This window comes from Somniosus microcephalus, chromosome 1 (genome assembly GCF_052327205.1).
Source record: "Somniosus microcephalus isolate GS21.2 chromosome 1, FLI_Smic_1.0, whole genome shotgun sequence".
Classification (NCBI taxonomy): Eukaryota; Metazoa; Chordata; class Chondrichthyes; order Squaliformes; family Somniosidae; genus Somniosus; species Somniosus microcephalus.
Genome location: NC_140987.1, coordinates 54,126,553 through 54,153,662, shown reverse-complemented (window position 1 = coordinate 54,153,662; position 27,110 = coordinate 54,126,553). Strand labels below are relative to the sequence as shown.

Genomic DNA, 27,110 nt, shown 5'->3' with positions numbered 1-27,110 from the left:
TCCACCTCCTCCCCAACACCTCCAGTGCAGCGTCTAAGAACCCTGGAGCATGTTCTCTCCCCTATTGTGCCATTAGTCAGTGTTCTTGCAGGTTAGACTCTCTTGCCACTTCCAGCACCTATTCTAGCCAGAATGCACCTTCCCTTTAAGAGATGCAGGCTGGCTTAAGTAGTACAGGCTAGCTTTAAGTGGTGCTAGCCTCGCACGAACCTGGGCTCCCGGCTGAGGCACTCAGCCACTCAACTGAGTGTTTAGCGCTTCCTCAATGCCGCAATCATTTAAATTAGCAGGCAGCATGAAGTTTACTTGCTGTCTGCATCAGAAGCAATGGGTGCGGGTTAATCACGATCCTCTTGTCCGTTTATGGGGGCTATCGAATTTAGCCCCCCATGTCTTTAAGCAGAGAAATAAATGCAAATACCCCGATTTTCCTCTGAGTAGAGACATAACCATCATCAAACCTTTTGTTGTTGTTTCGCTCTACAAATACTGAAGGAAAGCTCAAGATCTTTATAGGCTTCTAGTCATGCATACTGTCCTTGATGATTCATTACAGTGTGACAGTAGTTATTGTGAACAAGACCCCCTGAAATGAGGTGGTTCCTGACAAAACACCAGATGCTAACTTGTTTACCAATCTTGGGCCTGTTGTCTCATTTCTTATCTCAAGACTATCTTGGCTATCTCGCTTCACAATGTATTGACAATGTTTAGTTAAACAGGCACGAATCACACATCCTATAGTTTAGAAGTAAACAAACAGCACAGTCTGCCAAATTATGAATTGTTACATTAAACCCTGAAGCATCCCAGGACTAAATAACTCAACCATTTCATCATTACTAGCCACAATACCATCCACAAGACATCCACAAGTTAAAAGAAAGCAAAAACTTTAATTATATGATATTAAAACAAATCCTAATCCTACATGTAAGATACCCTAGTCGTGTATATATCTATAAGTCGATAAGCCAGTTAAAAAAGCCTATGGGATCCGGAGCTTTATAGATAGAGGCATACAAAAGCAAGGAAGTTATGCTAAACTTTTATGAAAAACTGGTTATGCCTCAGCTGGACTATTGTGTCCAATTCTGGGAATCACACTTTAGGAAAGATGCCAAGACCTTGGAGAGGAGATTTACTAGAATGGTACCAGGGATGAGGGACTTCAGTTATGTGGAAAGATTAGAGAGGCTGGAATTGTTCTCCTTAGAGCAGAGAAGGTTAAGGGGATATTTAATAGAGATATTCAAAATTATGAAGGGTTTTGAGGGAATAAATAACATATTGAATACCTACAAGAGAACTGAAACCAATCCATAAGATGCTAATATACAGCAAAGATATATTCCAGTGAGAAAGAAAGACTCTAAAAGAAGGATGAACCATCCATGGCTAACTAAGGAAGTAAAGGATGGTGTCAAATTGAAAACAAAAGCATACAATGTTGCGAAGAATAGTGAAAGGCCAGAGGATTGGGAAATTAAAAAAATCCAGCAAAGGACGACTAAAAAAATGATAGAGAGAGAAGATAGCTTATGAGAGTAAGCTAGCAAGAAATATAAAAACAGACAGTAAGAGCTTCCACATGTATATAAAAAGGAAGAGAGTAGCTGAAGTAAATGTTGGTCCCCTAGAGGATGAGTCTGGGGAATTAATAATGGGAAACAGGGAAATGGCGGAGACTTTGAACAAATATTTTGTATCGGGTTTCACGGTAGAAGACACTAAAAGCATACCAATAATGGATAATCAAGGGGCTATCAGGGTGGGGGGAACTTAAAACAATCACTTTCACCAGCAAGAAAGTACTAGGCAAACTAATGGAACTAAAGGTGGACAAGTCCCCTGGGCCCGATGGCGTGCATCCTAGAGTCTTAAAAGAGGTGGCTGCAGAGATAGTGGATGCATTGGTTGTAATCTACCAAAATTCCCTGGATTCTGGAGAGGTCCCAGCAGACTGGAAAACCGCAAATGTAACGCTCCTATTTAAGAAAGGAGGGAGACAGAAAGCAGGCAACTATCGACCAGTTAGCCTAACATCTGTCATTGGGAAAATGTTGGCATCCATCATTAAGGAAGTGGTAGAAGGACATTTAGAATATCATAATATAGTCAAGCAGAGTCAGCATGGTTTTATGAAAGGGAAATCATGTTTGACAATTTGATGGAATTCTTTGAGGATGTAACAAGTAGGGTAGATAAAGGGGAACCAGTAGATGTCGTGTATTTGGATTTCCAGAAGGCATTCGATAAGGTGCCTACATGCTTCAAGACCGCCACCATCATTCCTGTGCCTAAACAAGCGGCTGTGACGTGTCTGAACGACTATCGACCTGTCGCACTCACACCCATCATAATGAAGTGTTTCGAGAGACTGGTCTTAGCCCACATCAAAGCCAGTGTTCCTGCCTCCCTTGACCAACACCAGTTTGCCTATCGGGCAAACAGATCAACGGAGGATGCAATCACAACTGCTCTACACTCGGCACTGAATCACCTAGATGGTAAGGAGACCTACATCAGAATGTTGTTTATAGACTACAGCTCAGCATTCAACACTATCGTCCCCAACAAGCTGGCAACCAAACTCCAAACTCTTGGCCTGAACACTTCCCTCTGCAACTGGACCCTGGACTTCCTAACAAACAGACCCCAGTCTGTCAAATTAGGTAACCACACCTCCCCCCCCGACCCTGAACACGGGGGCCCCACAAGGATGTGTGCTGAGCCCCCTCCTCTACTCCCTCTTCACCCACGACTGTGTGGCTGTTAATGGTTCCAACACCATCATCAAGTTTGCAGATGACACCACGGTAGTAGGCCAGATCACCAACAACGATGAGTCAGCCTACAGGGAGGAGGTCCAGCATCTCGTGAAGTGGTGCGCCGACAACAACCTGGCCCTTAACACCAAGAAAACAAAGGAAATAATCGTGGACTTCAGGAAGTCCAAAGGCGGAAGTCACACCCCCATCCACATCAATGGGGCGGAGGTGGAAAGGGTGGCCAGCTTTAAGTTCCTCGGAGTCCACATCACGGAAGACCTCTCCTGGTCCCTCAACACCTCCTCTCTGGTGAAGAAGGCCCAGCAGCGCCTATATTTCTTGAGGAGGCTGAAGGGATGTTATCTGTCACCCCCGATCCTCTCTAACTTCTACCGCTGCACTATAGAGAGCATCCTGACAAACTGTATCACGGTATGGTACGGCAGCTGTAGCTCCCATGACCGGAAAGCCCTGCAGCGGGTAGTCAAAACTGCCCAACGCATTACCGGCACCCGGCTACCGACCATAGAACATATATATCAGAAACGCTGCCTACGGAGGGCACGGTCCATCATCAAAGACCCTACCCACCCCAGCCACAGTCTGTTCGCCCTCCTGCCATCTGGAAGACGCTACAGATGCATTCGCACCCGTACGACCAGATTTAGGAACAGCTTCTTTCCCAGGGCTGTCATCCTACTGAACTCCACAAATAAACACTAAAGCCTGCACATCTGCCGATGCACTTTATTATGGTCATATTTATGCTAATATATATGTACAAATGTATGTTGAAATGTTTAAGTGTCCTAATCCAAATTGTACACTCTCGGGAGCCGCAAGCCCACATTTCGTTGTACTGCACTTGTGCACTAACAATGACAATAAAAGTTGATTTGATTTGATTTGACATAAAAGGTTACTACACAACATAAGAGCTCACAGGGGTTGGGGGTAATATATTAGCATGGATAGAGGATTGGCTAACTAACAGAAAACAGAGAGTCAGGATAAATGAGTCATTTTCAGGTTGGCAAACTGTAACTAGTGGGGTGCCGCAGGGATCAGTGCTGGGGCCTCAACTATTTACAATCTATATTAATGACTTGGATGAAGGGACCGAGTGTAATGTAGCCAAATTTGCTGAGGATACAAAGACAGGTGGGAAAGCAAATTGTGTGGTGTATGTGCCTTTAAGAGCAATTGTGGTGTATGTGCCTTTAAGAGCCCCAGGTGTGCGTAATGCCGGTAATTGCCACTTGGGCTATATAAGCCTGTGTATTGTGTATATCCTTTAGAAACCCCCCCCAGACTTGCTTAGTAAATACCTATGAACCAACTCCTGTCTTCAGTGTCTTTATCTACACACGGACACTACAGTGGCGACGAAGTGGAAACGGACTTACCTGCAATTCAGCAGCACCTCAAGGACATCGATTCCTCCAGCGTCCAGAAGACTCAAGGAAGTAAGAGAAACTGTGGTTTCACCAGCTGGCCAAGCTGGTGACAGGTACTGCGCTAATCCTTCCTGGGCGTCAGGCTGGAGCTCCAGCGGCGGGCTCTACAGCTGAGACAGGCAGCGAAATCGGAGGCAAGCAATAACGGACTGGGAGGGTGCACTCGAGAGACGGCCGGCGCGGCAAGCAGGTCAGCGTTTAGACCTCCGTCGGGAACGAGTCTCCAACAGTGAATAAACGGAAACCACAGTAAAACAGCGTTGTTATCGGTAGCAGCGGCGGGAAAGCACGGGAAGCGCCATATCGTTGCTACAGAGAGAAAAAAAAAAGCGCGGGAAGCGCCATATCTTTTCTGAAATGCCTAAATCTGGTAATATTGAGGCTTTTGATGGCGAAATAGAAGATTGGACCACATACGTGGAAAGAGTAGAGGTTTATTGCACTGCAAATGGAATAACAGATGAAAAAAAAGCTTCAGTACTTCTGAACTTAATGGGCGCGAAGACATACGGGCTGTTACGAAATTTAATCACTCCAGCCAAACCAAAGGACAAGACTTTTAAAGAAGTTGTTGATACCCTGCAGGAGCATTTAAACCCAACACCGCCGCTGATAGCGGAACGATTCAAGTTCTTCAAGAGAAATCAACACAAGAATGAAAGCAACGCTGATTACCTAACCGAATTAAGAAAGCTATCAAAGTACTGCCAATTCGGAGCAGGACTATCGGATTATCTTCGAGACAAATTTGTTTGCGGTCTCTTAAGTGAAGGAACACAAAAAAGACTGCTTTCTGAAAAAGATTTAACATTGGACAAAGCTTTCAGTATGGCTGTATCATACGAAGCAGCAGCAAAAGGAGCTGCAGAGATACAACAAGAGACACAGGACTTCGGCACCCATAAAATGACACAGGAGTTCGGAAGATGTTATCGCTGCGGCAGATCCACCCATAACCAGAGGGACTGCTGGTTCAAGGGCAAAGCATGCAGGCAATGTGGTAAGATTGGACACATTGCACGGGTATGCCAATCTGGACAAAATAAATCCACTGACAGAAAACAAAAAATCAATAAAGAAAAGTACAGGAAGGTACAAATGATGACGGACAATAGCTCTGAAGACCAGAATAGCGATAGCGACTCCGGAAACAAGAGACTAAGCTGTCTCAAATTACATAATGTACTTGCCAAAGAGGATTACCAAACCATTTGGGTTACCCTCACAATAGCAGGGTCCCCAGTTAAAATGGAGCTAGATACAGGATCAGCTCTAACCGTAATAAATCGACGAGATTACGAGAGGCTATTTTCGCATATACCTCTAAAAGACACATCCATTATCTTAAAAACATATACGGGGCAGAAAGTCTACCCCAAAGGAAAAATAAGGGTGCCTGTGTTATACAACGGCAAAGAAATACAAAAGTTGTATTTATACATTCTACAAGATGGTGGTCCACCGTTGTTGGGACGTGAATGGATAAGGAAGATACGTTTAGACTGGCACTCCATTCAGGCACTGACGGTGACCAGTAAGGAAAAAAACAATGATGACATCATACCTGAACGATTAAAAGACATCTTGGCCAACGCCAAAGAAGTGTTTCAAGAGAAACTAGGAACCTTGAAAGGCATCACCGCCTCAATAAAAGTGGAAGATACAGCAATTCCAAAATTTTTTAAGGCAAGACCGGTGCCATACGCAATACGTCCAGCAGTCGAGGCAGAGCTGAAGAATTTGGAAAAGGCAGGCGTATTATCCAAAATAGATTGGAGCGAATGGGCAACACCCATCGTTCCAGTCATGAAAAAAACATTGAAAAATAACTCTGAGCAACAGAAAAAAATTCGCATCTGTGGGGACTTTAAGGTGACTGTAAACCCGGTCCTTCACACGGTACAGTATCCTCTTCCGAGGATAGAAGATATTTTCGCCTCACTATCCGGAGGGAAACGTTTCACAAAAATTGACTTGGCACAGACATATCTACAGATGGAGGTTGAGGAGACCTCTAAAAAGTATCTCACAATAAACACACACAAAGGCCTGTACCAGTACAATCGACTGGTTTTTGGAATAGCATCAGCCCCAGCTATCTGGCAAAGAGCTATGGAGCAAGTCCTGCAAGGGATTCCAGGGACTCAATGCTACCTAGACGACATCCTTATAACAGGAGAAAACGACAACGAGCACCTTGCCAATTTGGAGCAGGTGCTCACTAGGCTGAAAGAACGGGGCTTACGAGCAAATCGCCCGAAGTGCGAATTTTTCCAAAATCAGATATCATATTGTGGCCACATAATTAATAAGGAAGGGTTGCATAAGTCACCTGAAAAAATTGAAGCAGTTATAAAAGCCCTAGCACCTGAAAATGTTTCACAATTAAGGTCATTCCTGGGATTAATAAATTACTATCATAAATTTTTACCGAACTTATCAACTATTCTACACCCTCTTAATGATCTTCTACAGACAGGAGTGATTTGGAAATGGAACGAAGACTGTAAACGTGCCTTCCATAAATGTAAAGACTTAATCACATCCGAGAAAATTTTGGCTCATTACAACCCATCACTACCAATCAGACTGGCGTGCGATGCATCCCCTTATGGCATAGGAGCGGTATTGTCCCATAGATTCCCTGATGGCTCGGAACGGCCGATAGCTTTTGCGTCACACTCATTGAACTCAGCTGAGCGTAACTATGCCCAGATAGACAGGGAAGCACTCAGCCTGGTATGGGGAGTGAAGAAATTCAACCATTACCTACACGGACAAAAATTTACCTTGCTGACTGACCATCAACCCCTCATCTCCATATTCAACCCTAAAAAAGGTGTCCCCATTATGACGGCACAAAGACTACAGAGGTGGTCCCTTTTTCTAGGGGCACACCAATATAACATTGAATACAAAGGGTCAAAACAGCATGGGAATGCTGACGGTTTATCACGCCTACCGTTGCCAACGATAGAAGAGGCACCTACAGTAGACCCAGTAGAGATATTCCACTCTACCATAGTGGAATGTCTACCGGTGACAAATTCTGCCATTGAAAGGGAGACAAGAAATGACCCTACTCTCTCACGGGTCTACGATTTAACAGTGAAGGGATGGCCAGCACATGGCGAACCACTGTTGCCAGCATTCTCACAAAGAAGAGAACAGCTGTCAGTGTGCCGAGGAACCTTGATGTGTGGATCCAGAGTGGTGATTCCACCCAAACTCCAGGATAAAGTACTAAAGGAGCTTCACGAGGGGCATCTGGGTGGAGTGAAAATGAAGAACCTAGCTAGGGCGTTTGTATGGTGGCCAGGTATCGATGGAGACATCGAAGACATGACCAAGAGCTGCCTAGGATGCCAGAAGGTCCAAAATGCTCCGCCACAGGCCCCTCTACATCCATGGGAGTGGCCCTCATCTCCCTGGCAAAGGGTGCACATCGACTTTGCTGGTCCATTTATGGACTCAATGTTCTTAATCGCAGTTGATGCACACTCCAAGTGGCCGGAGGTAATAAAGATGTCCTCCACCACCACGGAAAAAACCATCACAGTATTAAGGACCATATTTGCCAGGAATGGGCTGCCGGAGCAGATATGTTCTGATAATGGACCGCAATTTGTGTCCGAAGAATTCAGAAAGTTCTTAAAGAACAATGGGGTAAAGCACTACACGTCCGCCCCATACCATCCCGCCACCAATGGATTGGCTGAAAGGTTTGTCCAGACCTTCAAGAAGGCCATCAAGGCCATGGGTAATGAAGACATAAAACTTCAGCACAAGGTGGATAACTTCGTATTTGCATATAGGAATGCAACGCATATGGTTACTAACCAAGCTCCCGCCATGATGTTCTACAATAGAAACCTAAGATGCCGGCTGGATTTGGTCAAGCCCAACATCCGAAGGGACATGGAGAACCGGCAGTTTCAGGGCATGAATGAAAGGCCAACTAGGGCCTTCCAGATAGGCCAACCGGTTTTGGCCCGGGACTACCGTACCGAGAAATGGCAGCCTGGAACTATCTGCACACGATTAGGACCACTGATGTATACCGTGGACATCGGAGACAGCATAATAAGGCGCCATGCTGACCAAATCATCAAGTCATCCGAAAAGGGACAACCTACGCCACCACTCTATACATCTAACGATGAAGTAGAGATACCCATATCTACCTCCGATCCGGTGATACTGGAGCCCGATGAACCCGACACTGGCCTTCAAGCCGAATCAGCCTTGCCAGAAGAACCTACTACACCACCAGAAACTACTGCACCCCCGAGGCGTTATCCGGACCGAGTCAGGAAGCCTCCTGAGAGACTAACTTATAATTAATTAATACAGCAATGTATATTATTTTGCATATAACATGTAATTAATAATTACTTAAAATATGATGTACTAGTTAGCTAGAAGGGGAGGAATTGTGGTGTATGTGCCTTTAAGAGCAATTGTGGTGTATGTGCCTTTAAGAGCCCCAGGTGTGCGTAATGCCGGTAATTGCCACTTGGGCTATATAAGCCTGTGTATTGTGTATATCCTTTAGAAACCCCCCCCAGACTTGCTTAGTAAATACCTATGAACCAACTCCTGTCTTCAGTGTCTTTATCTACACATGGACACTACAAATTGCGTGGAGGACGCAAAGAATATCCAAATGATAGGCTAAGTGAGTGGGCAAAAATCTGGCTGATGGAGTTTAATGTGGGAAAATGCGAGGTTATCCACTTTGGTAGGAAAATGAAAAAGCAAATTGTTATTTAACTGTAGAGAGAGATTACAAAATGCTGAGGTACAGAGGGATCTGGGGGTCCTTGTACATGAAACAGAAAAAGTTAGCATGCAGGTACAGCAAGTAATTAGGAAGGCAAATGGAATGTTGGCTTTTATTGCAAAGGGAATGGAGTATAAAAGTAGGGAAATCCTGTTACAACTGTACAGGGCGTTGGTGAGACCACACCTGGAGTACTGTGTACAGTTTCAGTCTCCTTATTTAAGGAAGGATATACTTGCATTGGAGGCAGTTCAGAGAAGGTTCACAAGGTTGATTCTGGGGATGAAGGGGTTGTCTTATGAAGAAAGGTTGAGCAGGTTGGGCCTATACTCATTGGAGTTTAGAAGAATGAGAGGCGATCTTATTGAAACATATAAGATTCTGAAGGGACTTGACAGGGTAGATGCAGAGAGGATGTTTCCCCTCGTGGGGGAATCTAGAACTAAGGGGCATAATTTCAGAATAAGGGGGCACCCTTTTAAATTGGAAATGAGGAGGAATTTCTTCTCTCAGATGGTTGTGAATCTTTGGAATTCTCTTCCCCAGAGAGCTGTTGAGGCTGGGTCATTGAATATATTTAAGGGGAGATAGACAGATTTTTGAACGATAAGGGAGTCAAGGGTTATGGGGAGCGGGCAGGGAAGTGGAGTTGAGGCCAAGATCAGATCAGCCATAATCTTATTGAATGGTGGAGCAGGCTCGAGGGGCCAAATGACCTACTCCTGCTCCTACGTCTTATGTTCTTAACCTTGGCCAGCCAGGAATCCCGGGCCTCGGGAAACCCGGCAGCTAAATGGAGGCGAGGACTGCTGCGCGGAAGAGGTAATTGTTTTTCCAGCACTGCTTGTGGTCCAGGAGGAGTTAACCTGCTTCCCTCACCACGATTGGACCCCACCCCCTGTGATCGGACCTTCCCCCCCCCATGATTGGACCACCCCACGATCCGACCCCCCCCCATCTCTGCCTTCGATCTTTGCCCGACCCCCCGTGACCATCTCCCGACCCTCCAAGCTAGGCTCGGAGGTAGGCCAAGGCAGTTACAGCGTGGCGTACAAGGCCGTGCTGAGGAAGAGCGGAGCCCATGTGGCCATCAAGAAGATACGTTGCGACACTCCGGAAAACATGGAGTTGGCCTTGTCTGAGTTCTGAGCTCTGACCAGCCTCAAGCAGCAGCATGAGAACATGATCCAGTTCGAGGAGTGCGTGCTGAAGCACAATGGCATTGCCCAAAAGATGAGTCACGGCAACAAGCGCTCAGAGTTCTACCTGTGCCTGGTCGAGACCTCGCATAAGGCGAGCAGATCCTTGGGCCAGCAAGCTCTACTGCCCGTGGTTCATCATGAAGTTCTGCAACGGCAACGACTTGAACCAGTACGTCCTCTCCAGGAGGTTGGACTCGGCCGTCAACACCAGGTCAAATCTATAAAATTCTCATTTTGATGAACTTACGAACATATGAACAATGATGGACAGGTAAAGCCCAGGTCCATCCAGCCTGTCCCACTCAATATACTCTCCACCCCACCCCAAACCATCTCATGAATGGCAATATCATATAAATGTCAAGCAAATCCAAAGTTTTTCACTCCAATAGTGTCACACAAAGGACTGTTAAATGAGTGCAGTATTTGGCAAGTACAAAACAAAGGCCTAGAAATTCAGTTGGTAGCGCCAGCCGCTAGCGCCTTAAGAGGGCGATAAGTGGTGTGCGAAGCGGCTAGCTCCCGCGCGCGGCGCGATCTGCGCCTCTCGTGAACTTGAGTGAAGATTTAGCGCAAAACCGCAATGCCCGCTCAGCTGTGCGCACAGATCCTGACGTCATTTCATGGTGCAACGCCCTTGGTGCGCCCCGAACCGGAACTTCAGTGGCGCCCCCCTTCTTTCTGCCTGGCGCTCGCAGCGACTGGTTGAGTGGAACGGTTCCCAGTCGCTGTGGGGCTGGGGGGGCACTATTTAAAGGGGACTCTTCCTGCATTGTTTGTGGTAGCCATTTTGAACCACCCCTTCTGTGTGAGAGAGAGATTTGGAAAGAGACAAAGGGAGAGAGCTTTCTGCTTTGACTCAGCGCTCGCACAGGTGCTTCAGGCCAGAGCTTTGCAGTTGGATTGATTTTTCAGTGCCATAGCCTTGAGTGGCCACATATAATGGGGGCTGCAATGGGTGGAAACGTTGGGTTTCTGCATTGCATTGAAAGGGCTCAGAGACGCCGAGAGAGAGTGCCAATCATGGCCAGACGGAGAAGGGCCAACAGGCGTCGGCACAGGAGGCCTTACCCTCCCAGGGTATACCGCCAGCACTTCTCCTACCTCAACATGTCTGAGGAGCAGTGCATTCGGAGGCTTCGATTCAGAAGGGAGGTGGTCACTGAGATCTGCCACCTGCTTCAGAGAGATCTGCAGCCTCAGCTGAGGAGCAGGACGTCTCTGTCGGTGGCAGTGAAGGTGACAGTGGCTCTCAACTTCTATGCCACCGGCTCCTTCCAATCTGCTACTGGGGACATTGCCAATGTCTCCCAGTTCGTGGTGCATTGCTGCATCCGCCAGGTCACGAATGCCCTCTTCAGAAGGAGACGTCAGTACATTTCCTTCCCCATGACCCTGGACAAGCAGCAAGAGCATGCCATGGGATTTGCAAGAATAGCCGGCTTCCCCATGGTCCAGGGCGCCATTGACTGCACGCATGTGGCTTTGCGGGCGCCTCTAGAGAATGCCGAGGATTACCGCAACCGGAAGGGGTACCATTCGCTGAACGTGCAGTTGGTGTGTGACCACAGGCAGCTCATACTAGCTGTCAATGCCCGCTTTCCAGGCAGCAACCATGACGCCTTCATCCTGCACCAGACTTCAGTGGCAGACATTTTCAAACCCCCAGCTCACCCAGGAGGCTGGCTTCTCGGGACAAGGGCTATCCTTTGTGCACCTGGCTGATGACCCCACTCCGTGCGCCCACCACCCCTGCTGAAGAACGATACAATGACAGCCATCAAGCGACCAGGAACATCATTGACCACACGATCGGCGTGCTGAAGCAACGGTTCCGCTGTCTGGACCATTCCGGGGGAGCCCTACAGTACTCGCCTGAGCAAGTCTCCCATTTCGTTGTAGTGTGCTGCATGCTGCACAACCTGGCTATCCTCAGGACTCAGCCACTGCCAGCAGACATTGGAGCACCACCAGAGGAGGAGGAGGAGGAGGAGGAGCACCAAGGCGGGAGGGAGGCACAAAGTGCAAGGGCCGTCCGTCAGCAGCTTATTGCAAGTCGGTTCCAGGTCCCCTCTCAGGGAATGGCTTGTGCCATTGAAAGAACATGAATGGAGCCGCTCCGCAAACCCTGAGGCGGTCAAGGTCCTGCAGACTCCTGGCCTGTGCTGCCCCGAATTCCTGTACACTCCTTGCCAGTGACTCTATGCAGTCAGGCATCCTTGCCACTGCAGCCATGAGCTCAGTGTGCCTGCGCTCAGCCTGGGCGCCCATTTCACCAAGGAGCCGCACCTCCTCTGCGCCCACTGTAGCAGGACTGGAGGCCGCACTCACCCTCCGGGGAGAAGGCCGCCGAGCTTCCCTACCCCTCCCGCGTTGCTGCAGCCTGCTGGGCCCCGGAGCTTCACTCTCCTCAGACCCTTCCCCCCTGCTCCCCTCCAGGGAAGACATGTCCCCATCATGGCCATGGGCTGCCTCGGCTGAGGGTGGCACTGATGGTCCGGCTTCCTCTTCCTCCTCCTCGCCTTCCGATTCACTCACAGTGCCAGCTTGAGGGCCCGCCTCCTCACCTGGCGAATCAGCATCTGAAAGCAGGGAGGCACAAGAGTTGCTTTAGAGTGAGGACAGGGCGGCAGCGAGGGAGGCATGAGTGCTGCTATGCACTGCATTGGTTCAAGAGTGGCAAAGGATGCTGGTGTGAGGCACAAGTGGAAAGAGAGAGGTCAAAAAGGTGATGACCTTACCATTGCTGTCCAGAACGGGGTCGGCATCTCCAGTGGCGACGGGGCCAATCAGCCGGCCTGCCATGATCCGCTCCACTCGCTGCTTCAGGTCGCTGAGGTCTTTAAGTTCAGCACGGCCTCCCCTGGTCCATCGCTGCTGCCTCCTATTGTGGGCCAACTTGCCCTGCAAGAGAAAGGACGGGCTCTGAGTACAGTGTGAAGCCCTGAGCTTGCCTGCACTGCCTCCCATGGTCGAATAGCCCTGACAGTGTCAAGCCCTCATCTTGCCTGCACTGCCTCCCATGGTCGAATAGCCCTGACAGTGTCAAGCCCTCATCTTGCCTGCACTGCCTCCCATGGTCGAATAGTCCTGACAGTGTCAAGCCCTCATCTTGCCTGCACTGCCTCCCATGGTCGAATAGCCCTGAGAGTGTCAAGACCTGATCTTGCCTGCACTGCCTCCCATGGTCGAATAGCCCTGACAGTGTCAAGCCCTGATCTTGCCTGCACTGCCTCCCATGGTCGAATAGCCCTGACAGTGTGTAAAGTGGTGATTGTGCATGTGATTTTCATGAGAGTCCCATAGGTGTTGGATGAGGGCTGGGCATTGGGGCTTTCAAAACCCTTTGGCCATAAAGTGAGGTGCACATGCAGGGATGAAGATACTGGAAAGGGTACTCACCCTGACAACCCGAGTGAGGTTGTTGAACTTCTTTCTACATTGCGTTGGTGTCCTGGGGACCATGCTGCTGGAGGTCACTCTGTGTGCCACCTCCCTCCAAGCTTTTCTATATTCGCTGGCCAGCGGCCTCCTGCCACTGTCAGGAAAGAGGATGGGTCGCCTGCGCTCCACTACGCCAACCAGAACCTTCAGGGTACCCTCACTGAAGCGCTGCGCTCGCTCCCTAGCCTTCTCCATGGTCATGGGCGTAGCGTTGTCGAAGCAGGTCTGTCCAGGCCTAGAATCAGGGCTCCAGTGTGCAGGGCATGGCTGCAAACCAAATTAACCCTCCCCCTTTAAGAGCAGACTGGCGCCAGCGTGTCTGCCTGCAATCGATAACTCGCCGCACCTGCGCTGCGCCCGCCCTCGGTGGTAGCGCCTCGGCTCGCCGGCTTAGCGCCTTATGATACTTGTGCACCGCCTGCTCTAGCGCAGCAGCAACCTCTCGGGATGATGCAACTCAATTTCGGCGAAGGTGGCGCTAAGTTGCGCCGGGCGCTAAATTTAGCGAACGCCCGGCTGTAGCGCCCCAAACGTGGCGATACTGAATTTCTAGGGCAAAGTGTTCAGTTGCTCTTACATTATCAGTAGTTGGAAATAGAAGCAGGAAATGCAAAAAAAAATGCAGAGGTATTCTGCATAAAAAAATTGTTAGCATTCTACAAAAATGGTGCAGTGGTTATTTAATATACAGATAATTTTTATAGTTTATTATTCAGTCACATCTTTTCCAATATAAGATTTGAAAACAGTGACCAGTGCCATCGCTTTTTTGTACAAGAACCACAGCATCCACTGTGAACTGAAACCTGACAACATCTTGATTTCGGAGAAGTCGGGAGTCCCCATTCTCAAAGTGGCCGATTTCAGCCTCAGTAATGTTTTAGTCTCAGGATAATAAGGAGAGATTTCTTCACTCAGAGGGTTGTGAATCTTTTGGAATTCTCTACCATAGAGGACTGTGGATTCTCAGTCAAGTATATTCAAGGCTGAGATAGAACTTTGGACTCTAAGGGAATCAATGTCCCCCCCCCCCCCCCCACCCCCACCCCACACACACACACAATTCACAATTCACAATTCAAATCGCTTTATTGGCATGATAAGGTACATCTTATGTTGCCAAAGCATCAAAATACATTTATGGTTGAACACATAAACGCAGTTCTATTCATACAGTGTATAAACAGGTATATCCCTGAGTGTATAAATATACATTCGCATTGTTTATATATACTCTTTTCTTAGTTTACTGGTTGTCCCTCTGTTCATGGCAAGCTGTAACATAGTGTGCCGCCAGTGTTACACAGCTTCTCTCCTCCCCCAGTAGGAATGGGAGTTTTTGGTTGTCATTCAGATTTCTGAATTCAGGGCATATTTGTGAGAATTTTTGGTAGAAATTCTCCCTGATGCCCTGATATTTTCCACAGGCTGTGAGGAAGTGCATCTCTGTCTCCACTACTCCCTGACTGCAGTGAGAGCATATCCTGTCTTCTCTTGGCAGCCTGGTCTGCCTGTGTCTGCCTTTTTCGATCGCTAGGCTATGTTCGCTAAGTCTGTACCTTGTCAAGGTTCTTCTCAGTTTGTTATCCTTTACCATGGTCAGGTAATCAGCTATGTTGTATTGTCTGTTTAGGGCCAAGTAGCAAATGAGTTTGCTTTGGGTTTTTGTTGTTTCTGCCCAATATGTCAGATATTTTTCCTTTTGCTTAGCGACGATTGTGTTGGGTCGAATTCTTTGTGTTACCCTGTCACTGTCCTGGGGCTGGTTATTGTTAGTATTGTTAGTAGTTATTTCACTGAGTCCCAGGACTAGTTGACTGAGGGTATTCTTTTTTATGGTCAGCTCTTGGCATTTCAGGGCGTCGTAGTGGTAGCATTGGGGGTTGCTCATTTGTAGGTGATTCCAAAATTTGGTGGCTCTTTTTTGGATAGTGATTATTAATGGATATTGGCCTAGTTCCGCCCTGCATGCATTGTTTACTGTTTTCCTTTGAGTCCGGAGGATACTTTTACAGAATTCTGCATGTAGGATCTCAATTGGGTGTTTGTCCCATTTTGCAAATTCTTGTTGTGTTAGCGGTCCCCATACCTCACTGCCATAGAGTGCAATTGGTTCAATTACTGATTTGAAAATTTTGAGCCAAATGCTAATTGGGATTTCTATTTGGATTGATTTTTTGATGGCATAGAAAGCCCTTCTTGCTTTCTCTTTCAGTTCATTCACAGCCAGTTTGAAGTTTCCCATAGAACTGATTTTTAAGCCCAAGTATGTGTAGTTAGTGGTTTGTTCAATTTTGGTTGTTCCTACTGTGAAATTTATTTTGGGTCCCTGATGTTTGGATCTTTGCTGGAACACAAGGACTTTGGTTTTTTGGGGATTTATTGTCAGGGCCCAAGTCTGGCAGTACGACTCCAGCAGGTCCAGGTTCTGCTGTAGACCCTCTTTAGTTGGTGACAGCAGAACCAGGTCGTCTGCATAGAGGAGGAATTTAACCTTGGATTCATATAGGGTGAGGCCGGGTGATGTAGATTGTTCAAGTAGTTTTGCCAATCCATTTATGTAAATATTAAAGAGTGTCGGTGAGATTGGCGAGCCCTGCGTCACCCCCCGTCCCTGTGGGAAGTATTTTGTTTGTTTGTCTCCAATTTTAACTGCACATTTGTTGTTTGTATACATTGATTTAATTACATCATATGTTTTCCCTCCTACCCCGCTTTCGATAAGTTTCAGGAATAAACCGTCATGCCAGATGGAGTCGAAAGCCTTCTGGAAATCTACAAAGCATGCGTAGATTTTGCTTTTGTTATGGTGAACGTGTTTGTCAATTAGGGTCTGTAGGGTGAAGATATGATCGGATGTTCTATAGTTTGGCAGGAATCCAATTTGGCTTTTACTCAAGACATTGTGCTCCTCAAGGAAGTTTATAAGTCTTTTGTTTATGATGCTACAGAATACCTTCCCCAGGTTACTGTTTACACAGATGCCTCGATAGTTGTTTGGGTCGATTTTGTCCCCACTTTTGTATATGGGCGTTATGAGTCCTTTGTTCCAGATATCAGGGAAATAACCGACACTCAGAACCAAGTTGAAGAGTTTTAGGATAGCCAGTTTCATTTTGTCGTCTGTGTGTTTAATCATCTCGTTTAGTATGCCGTCTGTCCCGCAAGCTTTTCCTGGTCGCAGGTCCTTGAGTTTTTCAAGAAGTTCTTTTTCTGTTATTGTGGCGTCTAGCGGGTTTTGGTTATCTTTTATGGCCATTTCTAGCTTTTCCAGTTTTTTGCATATTTGGTGTTGCTCTGGTCTTAGTGTGTTTTTCTGGTATAATTTTTCAAAGTGGTTTACCCATGTGTCCCCATTTTGAATGGCCAAATCGTCGTGTTGTTTTTTGTGTAGTGTCTTCAAGTTTTCCCAGAAACAATTGGAATCAATGGATTCCTCCATGTAGCTGAGTGTATTCTTAATATATTGCTCTTTTTTGGTTCTGAGTGTGTTTCTGTATTGTGTTAGTGTCTGACAATAAGTAAGGCGTAATTCCTTGTTTTCTGGATATCTGTGTTTTTGGTTTGATATTTTTCTAAGTTTTTTCCTCATGTTATGGCAATCTGGGTCAAACCATTTTTCATAGTTTTTTGTTTTGGGTTTGTTCTTGCGAGCTTTCAAGTTTGCACTTGTTGCCAAATTATCAAAAATGTTGTTTAGGTTAATAACTGCCTGGTTTACGCCTTCTTTATTGTGAGTGTATATGTTATCCAGAAAGGTGTCTAAGAGGGCTTGAGTTGATGCATTGTTAATTGTTTTCTGGTATTTTTCCGTGTCGTTTTTGGCCCATCTGTACGATTTTTTGGTGTTGTACAGTTTACAGGGCTGTGTTTCTATGTTGTTTGTTTCTGTCGTTTTGAGATACATAGTAATTTGGCTGTGATCTGACAGTGTTGTTTGTGGTTTGACTGTGAATGCTCTGAAAGAGGATGGGTCTAAATCTGTAATCATATAGTCTACTGTGCTGCAGCCAAGAGGTGAGCAATAGGTCGATCTTCCTAGGAGGTCTCCTATGAACCTACCATTGACAATGTACAGACCCAGGTTTCGACAGAACTGTAGTAGCTGTTTTCCGTTGGTATTTGACTGCTTGTCGCAGTTATGCCTGTATGGAAGGGAAGGGATGTCAAAGTGGTTATTCCCAAATACGTAATTGTTTCCCTGATTATTGGTGAAGTCTGGTTCTCCGCCCGTTCTTGAATTGAGGTCCCCACAGATCAACACGTTCCCCTGGGCCTGGTATTGGATAATTTCCCCCTCCATGTTGGAGAAGGTGTCCTCTTTAAAGTACGGGGAATCAATTGGAGGGATATAAAGTGCGCAAATGTAAACATCTTGGGTGTTTGAGATAATCTTCCTCTCAAGTTTGAGCCACATGTGGTTTTCGCCCTTTTTTATAAATTTGATGTAATTCTTAAGTTCTGTTTTAAACCAGATCAGTATGCCTCCGGAGTCTCTGCCTTGGGTTACACTTGGTAATTTATTGGAGGGGACCACCAGCTCAGTGTACCCTTGGGGACAGCCAGTGTGTCCTTTTCCTTTATACCAAGTTTCCTGTAAAATGATAATATCTAGATCTTTTGTTTCCTCTATGAACTCTGGGGTCCTACTCTTCACGTCTCGCACCGAAGCGCGTAGACCTTGGATATTCCAGGTCGAAATATATAAGGATTTCATGTTAAGTTTGATCTTTTACTATGATAGGTTAAAGAGTGGTACGTGTTTGTCGTGTCTAAGTGTGGGAAAAAAAGATCATCTCAGTTGTCTATAAAAGTTAATACTATTTGGTTACAGTTCTTTCTATTAATTAGTCCTTGATCCATAAGGCGGAAGTAGATGCTGCTGCACATCTGCTTATTGTCTCTTAATGGATTGTTTCTGTCTGAGGTATTGCGTACGTCCTGTGCATCTCTCCCTCTGTCTGGCTGGGAGCGGTCCTGTTCCCCTGTGGGACAGGAGTGGTGCAGGTCTGATATTGTTGTTTTGCATGGGGATCCTCTCTGGTCTCGGTTGGTGTGGTGGTGGTCTTTGTAGTGGTCCTGATATGTACCCCGCTGATCTCTGGTGGTCGGGGGGGGGTCCTCTTGGAGTTTGGGTATGGACCCGGTTAAAAGCGACGTCCTTCAGGGCTTTAGCAAAGATCGATATTCTTTTCCTTTGGATGTGGATGTGGTCGTAAAGACATTCCTCATCGAGGGTGGGGTGTTGGGCCAGGTGCACGTTGTGTGTTGACTCGCAGTCTCTTGCTATGCTGGCATTTATCTCATGAATTGTGTTGTTGTTGAAGTCTGTTCTCGGCAATATTGTGGAAACAGTGATTCTAGTGTTTGGAAATGTACTGCTTGCCTTCCTGATCATTGCTCTGAGCGATGTTGCTACCTCTTTCTGTTGGGCCTTTAGGTCATTTGTGCCCGTGTGTATTATTATGTGTTGGGGGAAGCCTAATCTGGCTTTGGTCAGCCATCCCATGGCTCTGTCTGTTGTTGGGCACCAGATCATTTCTACTTTACTTCTAGGGAAGAGCTTTTTCTCCCATAGAAATTTCCCATTTGAGTCTATGAGTATTACGATGTCAGCCTTGTTTGTGTTTACTGTCTGGTGGTTTTCGCCTGGACTCATAGTGTGTGTGCTGGGCTGGGGTGTCTGGTGTGTGCGTACCTCTTGTGAGCGGCTCGCTTGTAGTTCCACGGTGGTGGGGGAAGATTGAGAATCAGTATGCTGGTCGGTCTGTGTGGCACCCCTTGTATTGTGTGTCTGTTGCTTTTGTTCCGTGTGGGAGTGCATCCGTTCCGTCCGGCTCTGTCTTGTCTTATCTCTAGCCTCTGGTTGCTGGTCTAATGGTGTTATCTCTCCTCTATGGCTCTCTTCTTTTTCCTGCAGCTCTTTCACCTGATTCCTAAGTAGATTCACCTGGTTCTCAAGTAGATTCAGCTCTCTCTTGTGTCTCTCCCTCTCCTGCTTTTGTTCGTGATTCATTTTGAGGAACTCCTCTCTAAGTTTAACCATCTCTGTCTCTAATTGATTAAATTTATCTTTTTGTTGTATCTGGCTGTGTGATCCCGGGGTATGTGTCTGGTCGGCCCTGGAAGGCTCACTCACTTCCTGGCTATGCTGCTCTTCTCTTGGTGAGCTGGAATTGGTAGGGGGACTATGTGTGGCTTCCTCCCTGGTAATTATGCTGGGGTTTGTCAGTTGTATCGTGTGGCTGTGGGTCCCCGGGGTTAGTGTCTGGTTTGAACTGTGTGGCTCGTTCACCTCCTGACCAGGCAGATTTCCTCCTGGTAAGTTGTCAATGTTGGGGGGAGTGCGGGCCACTCTGGGGCTGTTCCTTCCCCTCTTAGTTAATCCTTTCAGTGTCCTGAAGGCCGTTGCAAATTTGTCGAGGTTGCCTTGCACTACTATTGTTCCGGTATTGTACACGTTGACAGTCGTGGTTGCCCTGTTTCCTGGTGTGTTAATTTTCATTTTGGACCCATTTGCGGTATTTTCTAGCTTAACACTGGTATAGTGTGATTTTATTGCTGTGATCCAAGCCGCTGGCTGATCTGAGTAGAAAATGAGGTTACTTTTTGTCCCATTATTGTACCAGTCAGCAAAAAGATTTTCCGGTTTTTCTCTCATCTGATCATGCTTGATCGCTTTTATAGCTTTTTTTGCGGTGTTGGGGGGAATCTGGAAGCGGTTGCTCTCAGTGTCCCTCGGGGGCTGTTGTGGATCTTCTGATTCGCTCATTTTTGGTAAAGTATTGTTGATCTTAGAATAAGCTTTTCTGGGGCCCCGTGTTTGGTGTTTCCCTCTCCCTGTTCGCGACCTTTCCCGGTCCCCCTCTCCGACCCCGTGGTCCCTGGGCCTCGGCTCCTGGGTTCACCCTTCTCGGGTCTGGGTCTGTGAGCCGCTGTTTCCCGGCGCCTTCGGGCTGTTCCCCTCCCCCTCAGAGGTCTCTGGGCCTCTGTTTCGGCCTGGCTCCTCGTACCTTTCCCTGGGCCTCCCTCCCTGGGCCCTGTACTCACGGTCTTGGTTGCGAGCCTTCTGGTTGCTCCCCTTCTCCTCAGAGGTCTCTGTGCCTGATGGCCTGGCTCCTCGGGCCTTTCCCGTGCTGGATTGTTGGGCTGCGGCCCGAGTCCCCTCGGCTGTGCCGATTGCTGGATTTCTGGGCTGCGGCCCGAGTCCTCTCAGCTGTGCCGATTGCCGGGCTGCGTTCCGAATCTCCTCGGCTGTGCCGATTTCTGGGATGCGGCCCGAGTCCTCTCAGCTGTGCCGATTGCCGGGCTGCGTTCCGAATCTCCTCGGCTGTGCCGATTTCTGGGATGCGGCCCGAGTCCTCTCAGCTGTGCCGATTGCCGGGCTGCGTTCCGAATCTCTTCGGCTGTGCCGATTTCTGGGATGCACACTTTCTTGTTCTTCCAGAGACCTAACACTTCGTGTTTCCAGATTCAACAGGGAACTGTTCAGTTGACTTTAGCCCTATAATCACACACTTAGACCTCGCTTGTAAGTTGTGACACTGAATATTAATCCAGAGGCATCTATGTAGGCGATCCTGTAATAAAGCTGCAGCTGAATAATTCATAAGCCACATAAAGAATATTAGCCAAAGGGTACCAGACAAATTTTTACCCCTTTTTACCACAGCTCCATAATAAAATAGTGTGGAAATTTACCATCCACATCTAAGGGCGATTAGATGCCTAAAGCTACGTGAAGATACTGAACTAGCAGAACTTCCTCCTTTTTTCGTCCGTGAATCTGGGTTTATGCTAATATTTTTGTACAATCTATACTTATTAAAGCACGGCACTGCCATTTCAATATCTTCAGATTTTAATAAAAGCTCTTGCTATGAACTGAAACCTTCCCAACAGCGACTGGAAATTGCTAAAAATGCAACACTCCAGCAGGTGTCATCCCAATCACTGCCATCGTAGCCTTAAACTGAGATGCATAGCAACGTGGTGATAACAGGTAGGATTTTTTTAACGTATTTTCAGATGCAGTAATATCATTTTTGTAAAGAGCTGTGACCTGTTACAGATTAAATAAGTCACTAATGAGGTTTATAAACCAACTGTCAATCTTTGTTGGTTTATGTTTGAAAAAAATAGCAACTCATGATTTTTATACCAAATCTCTTGATTTTTAAGAGTTTGTCTCTTAATTTATGAGATGGTGGGGTTGGCATGTCTCCTTTTTGAGGCTAAAGAGCCCTAGTATATCAAGTCATTTGTCACAAATATTCCCTGAGATACCACACATCGGCCTTGCTGCTCTCTTCCTTGCTGCCTTTCAACCCTGTAAACTTCTAAATCTTAGGTCAGGTTGATACCTTACAGAATAAGTATTTGAATGTGATTAGAAATCTTTTATATGATGCTTGCTTATTAAATTCTGGTGCAACAGCACAGCATTTAGCTTGATGCACATGTGATTTTTCCAAAAGTCATATTTGCCACTTACATAGCTATGCAAGCATGATGGTTTATCACTTACAGAAGCACAATGGAAGAGTTATGCTGTGAGCATTAATATTGAGGTCTACAGCACTTATAACATATATTTCTTTTTTCTTCATTGAAATCAGAAGAAGGAATTAAAGCAGGCTTAATGGAAGCCATTAACAATCTGATTGGCAAGGTGAATTCAAACGCTTTCATCCTAAATGGTCTTGGTAGCTCACTATATCTGTGGCCTAAAATCCATAGCTGCACACGTAATTCTGATCTGCCGGAGGATGCTCACTGCAAAGCCGTCTTAAAATATGTTACGTAAGTAGAAGAATGGAATCTGTGAAGTATCTCATTACTATATTAGTGCATGTTTTTGGTGCCGGCATGGTTGTCACTAAGATTTCAATAAAGCTCATGGTGTGTGCGTGCATTTCAGTTAAACATCTAGGCCTAGAAATTGAGTTTGCGCTGCGCCAGGGCTTTAGCGCCGGAAGTTAGCGCCGGCGCTAAAGCCCTTTGCGCGCGCCAAAAATTCAGTAGCGCCGCGCCCAAACGGCTGCCGGCGCTACTGAAGGGTTTTAGCGCCTGAAAACTGGCGCAACGCGCCGCATTGCGGCGCTATTCCGGCGCTGCGGCGCCTGCTGCGGTGCGGCAGGCTCGGGAAGTGCAGGCCTCCTCCTTCCATTAAGGAGGAGCTGCATGCACCCGGCCGCGGCCCGCGCAAATCTCATCAAAAATGAGCCCGGCACCTCGGACAAGTGCCGGGCTTGCATCTGTTCCGGGGGGGGGGGGGGGAGAAGTCCGGGGAGGGAGCTGCGGGCAGGCGGCCGGCGGGAAAGCGGCCGGCCGCCACGCCTCCTTAAAGCGCCTGCGCAGACTCCGGCAACACTCGTTTGCCGGAGTCTTAGTTGCGGCTGCCACTGGCGAGGCGGCCGCAACTGAATTTCGGCTTGGGGCCGGGTTACCATGGCAACCGGGACGCTGCGCACACCGATGACGTCATCGGTGCCGGCGCAGCGCTACTGGTCTACCACCGCGGAAGGGCGCCAGGCAATTTAGGAACCGGCGCCAATTGCAGCGCTAGGCCCTCTCGCGCCGCAAAATCGGTGCTAAGGGCACTGAATTTCTAGGCCCTAGTTTTTCAAGTATTGAGTCCTTCCAAATTTGGGTTGTGTTTGGAGAGAGTTTGAGCTAGATAATATTCTAAGCTATATACTAGTAAAGTGAAGTACTAGTGGTTACAGATATGTTACAGGTGGTGATAGAAATAGGAGTAATTTGAGGTGATGAATTACAAGTATCATACAATAAGGGTATCGCACAACATCAGTTTTATTGGCTTGTGATTTTTCTTTGGGAATATAGGTTTATTATAGGGAATATGGGAATTTGGGAATATGCTAAATAAGCCTGGTGACTCACTGAATCACTGACTAATGAAGAAAACAAAGCAGTTTGCTGGACAATTTTTTGCTGTTTCCTGATATTGGCCATTAAGGTCCTTTTTAAAACAAAAAATATTCATTTAGGCATCAATAACTTGTTGATTAGTAGTCAAAATAATCTGTGTCTTTTGTGTATGGTTTGACTACATTTTTTCCCACTGAGATGAAAATAAATGAGAATTAGAAATCAGTTTGTATGGATATTTTGTGAATTCTTTTGAAAAGTGTTACTCTTATAAAATTTGCTTTGTCCATGCTTGTTTGAAGACAGCTTTTTGTTAATCTTCTGTTCATTCATTGGGCCACTATGACATAATTAAGTTGGCTGTCTCCACACACTGGTGTCACTTTAGTACCATAGTTCAACAAATAGTTAACACGTTGCGGCGAGTGACTCACCTCGACCATCTACTTCCTTTTCTGGCTCCCATGTTAGCTGACATTGTTAACGGTTCTCTCTCCTCAGGTACTGTCCCCCTCTCCCTCAAATCTGCCGGCATCGCCCCTCTCCTCAAAAAAACAACCTTGACTCCTCCGTCCTTGCAAACTACCGCCCCATCTCCAACCTTCCTTTTCTCTCCAAAGTCTTGAGCGTGCTGTCGCCTCCCAAATCTGTGCCCATCTTTCCTGGAACTCTCTATTTGAATCTGTCCAATCAGGTTTCCGCTCCTGCCACAGTACCGAAACAGCTCTCATCAAAGTCACAAATTACACCCTTTGTGACTGTGACAAAGGTCAACTATCTCTCCTCATCCTTTTCGGCCTGGCTGCAGCCTTTGATAAGGTTGTCCACTCCATCATCCTCCAATGCCTCTCCACCGTTGTCCAGCTGGGCGGGACTGCACTCGCCTGGTTCCATTCTTATCTATCTAATAGTAGCCAGAGAATCACCTGCAATGGCTTCTCTTCCCACTCCCACATCGTTACCTCTGGTGTCCCCCAAGGATCTATCCTTGGCCCCCTCCTATTTCTCATCTAACATCATCCGAAAACACAGCGTCAGTTTCCACACGTATGCTGACGACACCCAGCTCTACCTCACGACCACTTCTCTCGACCTGTCTACGGTCTCTAAATCGTCAGACTGCTTGTCTGATATCCAGTTCTGGATGAGCAGAAATTTTCTCCAATTAAACATTGGGAAGACCGAAGGCATTGCTTTCGGTTCCTGCCACAAACTCCGTTCCCTCTCCCTAGCATCTGTCTGAGGCTGAACCAGACTTTTTGCAACCTTGGTGTCATATTCGACCCTGAAATGAGCTACTGACCACATAGCCGCGCCATACCTAAGATTACCTCTGTAACATTGCCCGTCTCCGCCCTTACCTCAGCTCATCTGCTGCTGAAACCCTCATCCATTCCTTTGTTACCTCTAGACTTGACTATTCCAATGCACTTCTAACTGGCCTCCCACGTTCTACCCTATGTAAGAAAGAAAGAAAGACTTGCATTTCTATAACGCCTTTCACAACCACCGGACGTCTCAAAGCGCTTTACAGCCAATAAAGTATTTTTGAAGTGGAGTCACTGTTGTAATGTGGGAAACTTGAGGTCATCCAAAACTTGGCTGCCCGTGTTCTAACTCGCACCAAGTCCCGTTCACCCATCACCCCTATTCTCGCTGACCTGCATTGGCTCCTCTTTAGGCAACGCATTGATTTTAAAATTCTCATCCTTGTTTTCAAATCCCTCCATGGTCTCACACCTCCCTATCGCTGTAATCTCCTCCAGCCCCACAACCCCCCGAGATAGCTGCATTCCTCTGATTCTGGTCTCTTGAGCATCCCTGATTTTAATTCTCAACCATTGGTGGCTGTGCCTTCAGCTGCCTAGGCCCTAAGCTATGGAATTCCCTGCCTAAACCTCTCCGTCTCTCTACCTCTCTTTCCTCCTCTAAGACGCTCCTTAAAACCTACCTCTTTGACCAAGCTTTTGGTTATCTGCCCTAATTTCTCCTTAAGTGGCTCAGTGTCAAACCTTTTGTCTTATAACACTACTGTGAAGCGCCTTGGAATGTTTTACTACGTTAAAGGCGCTATATAAATACAAATTGTTGTTGTTGTTGTACAAGGCACAAATCAGGAGTGTGATGGAATACTCTCCACTTGCCTGGCTAAGTGCAGCTCCAACAACATTCAAGAAGCTCGACACCATCCAGGACAAAGCAACCCGCTGGATTGGCACCCTATCCACCACCTTAAACATTCACTCCCTCCACCACTGGCGCACTATGGCTGCAGTGTGTACCATCTACAAGATGCACTGCAGCAACTTGTCAAGGCTTCTTCGACAGCACCTCCCAAACCCGCAACCTCTACCATCTAGAAGGACAAGGGCAGCAGACACATGGGAACACCACCACCTCCAAGTTCCCCTCCAAGTCACACACCATCCTGACCATTCTGACTTGGAAATATATCGTTGTTCCATCGTCGTTGTCAAAATTCTAGAACTCCCTGGAAATATTTTGCCATTCCTTCATAGTCACTGCATCAAAATCCTGGAACTTCCTCCCTAACAGCACTGTGGGAGTACCTTCACCTCACGACTGCAGCGGTTCAAGAAGGCGGCTCACCACCACCTTCTCAAGGGCAATTAGGGATGGGCAATAAATGCTGGCCTTGCCAGCGATGCCCACATCCCGTTAATAAAAAAATATATAATTACATCTGACTAACAGCAACATTATCCCACAGATAAAAAGGCTTTCTATCAGTTTATAATAGGGTTGCCACCTGGCTGCTTTCTTTTGTTTTCATAAGTCAAAGCAGGCCTGAAAATTGTTGTCCATTGGTTGTAATGGGTAATAGAGCGACCGGATTTGTAATATTGAAGAAAACTGCCTCTGTGCTGCTGCTTACAGCTGGCAGCAATTTCAAAAATCTGTGAGCTGATTACAAATTGGCCAGGTAGCCACCATGGCTGATTTACCTAAACAACAACAATTTGCATTTATATACTGCCTTTAATGTCGTAAACCGTCCCAAGGTGCTTCAGAGGAGCGTTGTCAAAGAAAATTTGATACCAAACCACATCAGGAGATATTAGGAGAGATAATTTATGGAGTGTCTTAAAGGAGGAGAGAGAGGTACAGAGGCAGAGATCTTTAGGGAGGGAAGTTTTAAGTATCTTTTCAATCTATTCATAACCATTGTCCGTTGAGTAAAGAAATTCTGTAATGATCCATACTGTTCTAAGATTACCTCTTCTTCATGAAGGGGACCTGACTTGCTCTGTCAACAATCTGTTTTACAGCTAATGTAGACAGGTAAAATATTCAGCATAAAACATGAAAATTACAAGTAAGCTAATTCAAACCAGAGGTGAAGAAACTGTGCACTATAGCACCCTCTCTCCTACCTAAATTTGTTAGGAATTATTTGGTTGGCAATCACCATCTTAGTTCCCTCTCTACCCCCACAAGAAACTCTACAACCAGGCATTAGCCAATGACACCATCATAAGACTGTTAGACTAGCAGGATTCTTAACAAAAGGTCAAATTAATTTGGAGCTAGATTTTTT

At 46.7% G+C, this 27,110-nt stretch overlaps 1 protein-coding gene across 1 annotated transcript in view; it reads left to right on the top strand.

The window, feature by feature from the left end:
* The window catches only part of LOC147124084 (ufm1-specific protease 2-like), a 182,098-nt gene that overhangs the window by 20,208 nt on the left and 134,780 nt on the right, over window positions 1-27,110 (top strand). The window contains exon 3 of the mRNA XM_085981408.1: window positions 22,276-22,459. Coding sequence (XP_085837534.1) covers window positions 22,276-22,459 — 184 coding nt within the window. The remainder of the gene's footprint in view (window positions 1-22,275; window positions 22,460-27,110) is intronic.